General features: G+C 44.6%; 1 protein-coding gene across 2 annotated transcripts in view; it reads left to right on the top strand.

Moving 5' to 3' along the window:
* SLC11A2 (solute carrier family 11 (proton-coupled divalent metal ion transporter), member 2) overlaps positions 1–8,676 on the top strand; it is a 62,309-nt gene that overhangs the window by 36,688 nt on the left and 16,945 nt on the right. For both annotated transcript variants that reach the window (XM_015420720.1, XM_015420721.1), the window contains exons 13-14: positions 1,746–1,819; positions 3,472–3,625. In XM_015420720.1, coding sequence (XP_015276206.1) covers positions 1,746–1,819; positions 3,472–3,625 — 228 coding nt within the window. The remainder of the gene's footprint in view (positions 1–1,745; positions 1,820–3,471; positions 3,626–8,676) is intronic.

The raw sequence follows: 8,676 nt of genomic DNA, 5'->3' as shown, positions 1-8,676 counted from the left end.
AGGACAGCATTGGGGGGGGGGGCGGAAGGACTCAGCAGGTATAATGTCATAGGGTCTACCCTCCAAAGCATCCATTTTCTCCAGGGGAACTGATCTCTGTCATCTGGAGATCAATTGTAACAGTGGGAGATCTCCAGGTCCCACCTGGAGATGGCAACCCTAGGGGAAAGTCAGCTGCACAGCAGGGGGTTGAAGAGAATGTCTGTCTTTTCAAAAAAAACCCCACACACACAGTCTCTGCCTAGGGAAAGGGCAGCTGACATCATTCTCTCCCCTATGCAACTGAAAATTCCAACTGTCTTGCGGGGTGAGGGGTGAGTTTGAGGTGTGGAATGGAGTGACGTCCAATCAGCTTCCATAAGCAAATGACCTTGGAACGCTGGGCGGGACTGCACAAAGCAGCCAGTCAACCCAGCCAGTGTCCTCTGAGTGGCATTTCTTCCAGCCTAACACTAAGGAGGCCAAATTTAGAATGTTGCGAAATAGAATGTTCACTACTCAATTATATATAAGGAGAGATGGGGGGAGGGGGATGCAAAAAATGTAAAACCCAAGAATCTCCCCTATAGGAATGCTATTGGAAGCTATTGGTAAGACTAACATATGTAAAATGCAAGAATCTGAACCTATATAAAATGTGAGAATCTGAATGTATGTCACATAAGAATATCAATATATGTGGAATGCAAGAATCTCTATCTAGATAAAACTTGAGAATCCCAATCCACATCAACATTAGACACATAACTAAGTAAAACATGAGAATCTCAATGTAAAAATGCAAGATTTGACAAGAATCTGACTCAAACCAATTTGCGCAAGGACTAAACTTTTAAAAAACAACAAAAACACTTGAAACTCACAGAATCTTACCTAAAGCATCCTGGCAAGCCAATACCAAGCCCCAGGAGACACAGAAACATGGGGCGGTTTTTTGGAAAGAGAAAAGTCCAGGGAACATACAAATGTCAGCTCCCAGTATTTCCAGTTAATCCTGAATATTTCTGGGATTTTTCAGGACCCATTTTTCAGTATTGCAAAAAATCCCAGATATATTTGGGAGACCTGAATATATCCAGAAAATACTGATATTTTTGATATATTATAAGCTGGAGAATGTCCAAATGCATGTCCCTAATTTAGTCACTCCCAGGTAGACCAGATGGGGGAGATTGAATGGGGAATGGTCATGGAACAGAGTTCAGGTTTAAATTTGACAGGTTGTCAGGTTACAGAAGACAACCATATCTTCAACAGGGAATGCTCACCCAAGGAGGGGCAAAATGGTGATGTTTCTTGAGCCTCATGATTCCATATTACCTGGAAGGAACTGAGCATTTGTCCCCCTTGTTTTATGGGTTCCAAACTTCTGAGAACTATCCTCCCTTTCCCCCCACTTTCACTGAGAAGTCTTCTGCTTGACACACAGAAGAATTCACCTGTTGAGTGAATGTGGGTTTTGATTTTACAAGAAGGAACAGCCTTCACATGGTTGACATTACCAGAGTTGCTAATAGGCACTGGCAACCAGGGGTCTGTTTTGGAGGTGTGGCAAATAGACCAATTGTGGATGAACTTGCTTTAGTAGTCTGTTGTGATACAAACCTCTATTGGAGGTCCCTTCAATCCATTCTTTTAAGATAAAGAAGTTATCGTGTATTATAAGCAAGGGTACATTGAGACTAAACAGCAAAGGGGTGCAAAACCTTGGTCTTGAGTCTGTTTCTCTGTGTTTTGTGTTCCAGCTTCCCTTCGCTTTAATTCCAGTCCTCACCTTTACCAGTCTGCGTCCTGTGATGAATGACTTTGCCAATGGGCTGTAAGTATGAAAAATTGCATATGCGTCCCATCCTTGAGCAACTTCACAACAGTTGAAATTTGAAACATATAATAAATATTGTTTCCAAGCAAGGAAGGGCAGGCACTTCAAAGAATCTCCAAAAAGCATATCACTTGCCAAAGCTGCCTTTAAACTCCTGAACACGAATGTCTGGTTGACTTCGCCACAATAATTCCAGCCTTGAGGAGGGGTGCACTTGGAGAGGAATTCTTTCCATACACGTAGGGTTCTGTGAAGTGAATGTCCAGTGCATTTTACGCTGATAGAAAAGGACAGGGGGATCCCCTTTATTTGCGGAATATGTTCGTAATTAACATGAAGCCTGGAATCTGTGGCTTTGTCGCTATTCCAGCAGGGTAGCCATGTTAGTCTGTTGCAGCAGAAGAAAACAGAAGTCCAGTGGCACCTTAAAGACTAAAAACACTTATTGCACATAAGCATTCTTGAGTGAGACTCAAGAAGAGCACAGAGTTTGTGCTGGAATAAATGTTTGTCTTTAACGTACCTGTGGATTTATTGTAATGTCAGAGAGAGTAACTATAAAAAGGCCGGCTCAGTCTCTTGCCTGCTTGAGTATGGTGGACCCCATGTACATGTCTGCTCCCAGCCCTTGACTTAGCCCATCACATGCATCTGCTGCTGCCATAGGTAGGACCTGGACTTTGGCCCAAACACTTGAGAAGCAACATTTTTGCAGTGAATTACCAAGGGCTGCACATGTCAGTAGATGCCTTCAGTGGCCTGGGAATCGGCATGTGCAGGTCTGTTCAGTTGCATGAATAATGCTGTTAAAGTCAAGGGGACTTGAAGCTGCATCTGGAAGGAGATTGCTGGAAACTGGCTTCATCGGGGTTATTTGAGTCCTGCTTAAATGAAGAGAGGGAGCTGCTTCTTGTGGCAGCTGCTGCCAAAACAGTGTTGTTGTTGTTTTTTTAAAAAAAACCCTACACAGCCAATCAAATCTCCAGTGGCCAGTCAGAAGCTTTGCTGGGCAAAAGCCCCACCTGGCCCTGCCCACTTTCTAAAAACACTCAGTGGGCATCAGGAAAGGTGTTGGCTAGGATGTCAAGCAGAAGAATCTTCTCCCTAGGGTGCAGGGAGTTTTTAAATGAGCATTCTGTCCTGTGTCCATCACTACCACCACTGCAGCCTAGGAAGTATGACATTTCAGTGGATTTGAAGGGGGGGGAGGGTCTATGTTGATGGGCCACCTGTGTGGTATTTGCCCATTTTCCAATCACAGGCTTGAAGTTTGGCCCATTTCATGCCCCCTCCCCAATTTGATTGGGATTGTAACTGCAGATCAGTGGTCTAATTGATTGATTGCACCCGCTCATCCCCTTCCAAAAGCATGTGTAATAGGGAAACAAATAGTGCTGCATTTTTTCAGTATGCATGAACACAGTCTCTGTCTTGCTCTTCTGTATTGCATCTGTTTCCACACCACTCATACGTTTCCATCCTGTTAAGTTTCTGAATGGTTAGCTTATTCTTATAACTGTGGGGTTTAGAAGCTTTGGAATAGATGTTAACACCAATTTATATTCTCAAGCTTGCAAATGTAGGCAATCATTCGCGGTCTGTCCCCTCCTGTTGTAATAAATTTCTCTCTATGTGTTTTTCCTTTCCAGGGGCTGGAAGATTGCTGGGGGGATTCTCGTCATTATAATAATTTCCATTAACATGTACTTTGTGGTGATCTACGTCACCGCTCTGGGGCAGATGGTATTGTATGTCATTGCCACAATTATCAGCATTGTGTACCTAGCCTTTGTGGCATACTTGGTAAGTTGATGGTCTCTCTGTGTGTGTGTGTGTGTGTGTGTGTGTGGTTTGTAAGACTTGTACATTATTAGAATTTGAATATGCATAGCCTACTGTGCCTTCCCCCCTAATAGATCACTGCCTTGTCGTGGCGAGGGGGCTTGCGTGGTTCGATGAGGCTGTGGGCTATGCCGTGGAGGGCCACCCAAGATGGACAGGCCACAGCAGAGAACTCAGACCAAGCGTGATCCCCCTGGAGAAGGAAATGGCAACCCACTCCAGTATTTTTGCCAAGAAAACCCCATGGACAGTATCAAAAGGCTAAAAGATATGACGCCGGAAGATGAGCTCCTCAGGTCGGAATGTGTCCAATATGCTACTGCGGAAGAGCAGAGGGAAAGTACAAGTAACCCCAGAAAGAGTGAAGTTGCTGGGCCAAAGCCGAAAGGACGCTCAGTTGTGGATGTATCTGATGGTGAAAGGAAAGTCCGATGCTGCAAAGAACCATACTGCATAGGAACCTGGAATGTAAGATCTATGAATCAAGGTAAGCTTGACGTGGTCAAAAATGAGATGGCAAGACTGACCATCGAGGCAGCAATCACCACCATCCCAAAGAAAAAGAAATGCAAGAAAGCAAAGTGGCTGTCTGATGAGGCTTTACAAATAGCAGAGGAAAGAAGGAAAGCGAAAGGCAAAGGCGAAAAGGAAAGATTTACCCAACTGAATGCAGATTTCCAGAGAACAGCAAGGAGAGATAAGGAGGCCTTCCTGAATGAACAGTGCAAAGTAATAGAAGAAAACAATAGAATGGGAAGGACTAGAGATCTCTTCAAGAAAATTGGAGAAATCAAGGGAACGTTCCATGCAAAGCTGGCCATGATAAAGGACAAAAACGGTAGGGACCTAACAGAAGCAGAAGAGATTAGGAAAAGATGGCAAGAATACACAGAAGAACTATACAAGAAAGACCTCGATGTCCTTGACAACCACGACGGTATAATCACTGACCTCGAGCCAGACATCCTGGAATGTGAAGTTAAATGGGCCTTAGAAAGCATTGCTAACAACAAAGCTAGTGGAGGTGATGGTATTCCAGCTGAGCTATTCAAAGTCTTAGAAGATGATGCTGTTAAAGTGCTGCACTCCATTTGCCAGCAAATTTGGAAAACGCAACAGTGGCCACAGGATTGGAAAAGATCAGTATACATTCCAATCCCAAAGAAGGGCAACGCCAAGGAATGTTCAAACTATCGCACAATTGCACTCATATCACACGCTAGCAAGGTCATGCTCAAGATCCTACAAGCTAGGCTTCAACAGTACGTGGATAGAGAACTGCCAGAAGTACAAGCTGGGTTTCGAAGAGGTAGAGGAACTAGAGATCAAATTGCCAACATTCGCTGGATTATGGAGAAAGCAAGAGAGTACCAGAAAAATATCTACTTCTGCTTCATTGACTATGCTAAAGCTTTTGACTGTGTGGATCACAACAAACTATGGCAGGTCCTTAAAGAGATGGGAGTACCAGACCACCTCACATGTCTCTTGAGAAACCTGTATAAGGGCCAAGAAGCGACAGTTAGAACCGGATATGGAACAACTGATTGGTTTAGCATAGGAAAAGGAGTACGACAAGGATGTATATTGTCGCCTTGCTTATTTAATATATATGCAGAGTACATCATGCGAAATGCTGGCCTGGATGAATCACAAGCGGGAATTAAGATTGCTGGGGAAAAGATCAACAACCTCAGATATGCAGACGATACCACTCTAATGGCAGAAAGTGAAGAGGACCTAAAGAGCCTCTTGCTCAGGGTAAAAGAGGAGAGCGCAAAAGTGGGCTTGAAGCTCAACATCAAAAAAACTAAGATCATGGCATCCGGCCCCATCACTCCTTGGCAAATAGAAGGGGAAGTCGTGGAAGTAGTGACAGACTTCACGTTCCTGGGATCCCAGATCACCGCAGACTGTGACAGCAGCCATGAGATTAAAAGAGGCCTGCTCCTTGGGAGGAAAGAGGAAAGCGATGGCGAACCTCAACAGCATGATAAAAAGTAGAGACATCACCCTGCCAACAAAAATACGCATGGTCCAAGCAATGGTATTCCCAGTAGTCATGTATGGCTGCGAGAGTTGGACTATAAGGAAGGCCGAGCGCCGAAGAATAGATTCTTTTGAACTATGGTGCTGGAGAAGACTCTTGAGAGTCCCTTGGACTGCAAGAAGATCAAATCAGTCAATCCTAAAAGAAATCAACCCTGACTGTTCCCTGGAAGGCCAGATAATGAAACTGAAGCTCAAATACTTTAGCCACCAAATGAGAAGGGAGCACTCACTGGAGAAGACCCTGATGCTGGGAAAGATTGAAGGTCAAAGAAGACGGGGACGGCAAAGGATGAGATGGTTAGACAGTGTTATCGATGCAACGAACATGAAGTTGAACATACTTCAGAGGATGGCGGAAGACCGGAAGGCCTGGCGTGATCTGGTCCATGGGGTTGCGAAGAGTCGGACTCAACTGTGCGACTGAACAACAAACAAGGACTTCAGACTGGGGAGAAGAGGTGACGAGGGGATATCTGCTCCCCCCCTTGAATCCATAGAACCCTCTGTGGATTCACAAAATAATTGCCATGGCTGCCAAACGCTGGAAGCAGTAATTATGAACACACACATACACACACAACAAACAATCCTTAAAATAACTTATAAGGGAGAAGGGAGCACTCACTGGAGAAGACCCTGATGCTGGGAAAGATTGAAGGTCAAAGAAGACATGGACGGCAAAGGATGAGATTGTTAGTGTCATAGATGCAACGAACATGAAGCTGAGCCAACTTCAGAGGACGGTGGAAGACAGGAAGGCCTGGTGTGATCTGGTCCATGGGGTCGCGAAGAGTTGGACTCGACTGTGTGACTGAACAACAAACTGTGCCTTCCATCCCCCCCCCCCATTTTTTTCAGAGAATGTAGAGATGGGTCAGGGGCTATTTCTTGATGATTGTTGCCTTTGATCATGAGCAGTCATCTTCCATTCACTAGCTGCTACCCATTCCTGGTTTAATACAAATCATTCCTGCTTTAATACAAATCCCCACCCCCGTACATCAGCTTATAGCTGCTTCAGTACATGTCTGATTTTCAACTCTCAAGTAAAAAGGTGGGCTGGAAGGCTCAGTAGGCTATCCATATTCATCAAGCTGCTGTCTCTCCGGTGTTGGCACTGGCTGGCCTAGCCCTTTTACCCAGCATTTGGGGGGGGGAGGGGGAGGCTGCACAGGTGAAATCTGTCTCATAGTCAGAATGGCAGGCATTTTCCCAGTTACTATAGTGGTCAGAAAGTTGCATTGGCAAAGGGATAGGGAGGGACTGCAACCTACACCACTGTATTGCTAGCTAACACTGTAAGTGTGTTCCAGAGTAGGTAGTTTCTACAGCACTTAACATATCATGTTGAAAGCTCATGCTTGTTTCAGCTCTTTTTGTTTTAGATTTTAGATTTCTGTAGCTGCGGTGGCTCAAGTGGTTAAGATGCTGAACTGCAGGCTGTGGAAGGTCGGTAGTTTAGCAGTTCGAGACCCGAGTGTGCCGCATGACGGACTGTGCTCCTGTCTCTAGTTTCAGCTCCTGCTATCCTAGCAGTTCAAAAGCAAGAAATTGCAAGTAGATAAATAGGTACCACTTCGGTGGGAAGGTAACAGCGTTCTGTGCACCTTGGTGTTTAGTCATGCCGGCCACATGACCACAGAAATGTCTTCGGACAGCGCTGGCTCTTCGGCTTTGAAATGGAGATGAGCACCGCAACCCTCGAGTCGGATTCGACTGGCTTTCGAGCAAGGGAACCTTTACCTTTAGTCCAAAGCCTATTGTCTTGCTCTTTGGATGTCTTGTTGATTGTACTTGGTTTACACTAAGTAATCCGCCTTGAGTCTCAGCAAGCAAGGTGGACTATAAATAACCAAATAAAAGAAAAATAAAATAAAGTTAACTTCTATAGCCCAAATCAGCTTGGGCTCTCCATACCATGATGGTTACCTCCTTCTCTGTATCTGTCCCCTCATGACTGGCTGAGAGCGGAGCCATTTTTATTCTATGGGTTGGATCCTGCGATCCATCAATGGAAGGCATGGATGTCTATGGATGTTTCCCACATTTCCCTCCAACTAGAAGTCCTTTCCGTCACTGGGAAAGGTTATTCAATTCAATTCCGGCCTTTAATGGCATAACATACATAATCAACTATATATAGAATGGAAAGAAGATTTACCATATGTAAATGATTACACATACAGTCATACTTTGTCAGGTCTGGATTTAAGAATATCTGCCAAAAAACTGGCTACAGCCTCAGTAATCTCCTGCTTAGTATCACTCAATAAATGCCGACAGAAAGAAGGATTGATCAAATAGGGGGTAAAGAGAGCTTTTGAAATATTTTCTTACGGAGATTGTCATATCTAGAACAGTGGAGCAATATATGCCGAATTGAGTCAGGGATATTCGCTCCACAGGAGCAGAGTCTTTCACTCAGGGGTACTCGACGATATCTCTCCTGTAAGACTTTAGATGGGAGAGCATTTAATCTGGCCAGCACAAACACCCTACGGTGATTTGGAGTCGTTAGGTCCGATAAATAATGGGGCATCTTGTCGTAGAAAATATCGAGACCCAGTGAGGCTGGAGAGAAAGTATAAGGATTAATTGGACATAATTTAAGTTTCTCCCAGTCTAACAGTCTCTGTTTGATACAATTAAAGATATATGACTTGTTAGATGTAGAAAAGTCATCAACTACTATCCCTAATTGGTTGAGCTTGGACGTAAGAGCCACTGACCAACTTGAGGGGAAAGGTTATTGTCAGGGTCATAGAGTAGCAGCCATAGGTTTTAGGAGGTTGCAGGGGGAAAGGGAAGGGATGAGTGCTCTCTTCTCTCATCTCTGTCAGCACAGCTTCACTGAAGAAAGAAGGAGAAAAGGCAGTTTCATCACCAGTGTTCCCTCTAAGCTGTGCGAGTGAGTGGCCGCTCATTAACACAGGAAGCCCTGCTCAGCAGCAGTCTGGAGC

This window comes from Gekko japonicus, unplaced genomic scaffold (genome assembly GCF_001447785.1).
Source record: "Gekko japonicus isolate JY-2015 unplaced genomic scaffold, Gekko_japonicus_V1.1 scaffold1431, whole genome shotgun sequence".
Lineage (NCBI taxonomy): Eukaryota > Metazoa > Chordata > Lepidosauria > Squamata > Gekkonidae > Gekko > Gekko japonicus.
Note: the sequence above shows the minus strand (reverse complement) of the source record. Positions and strands in the feature narration are given on the sequence as shown.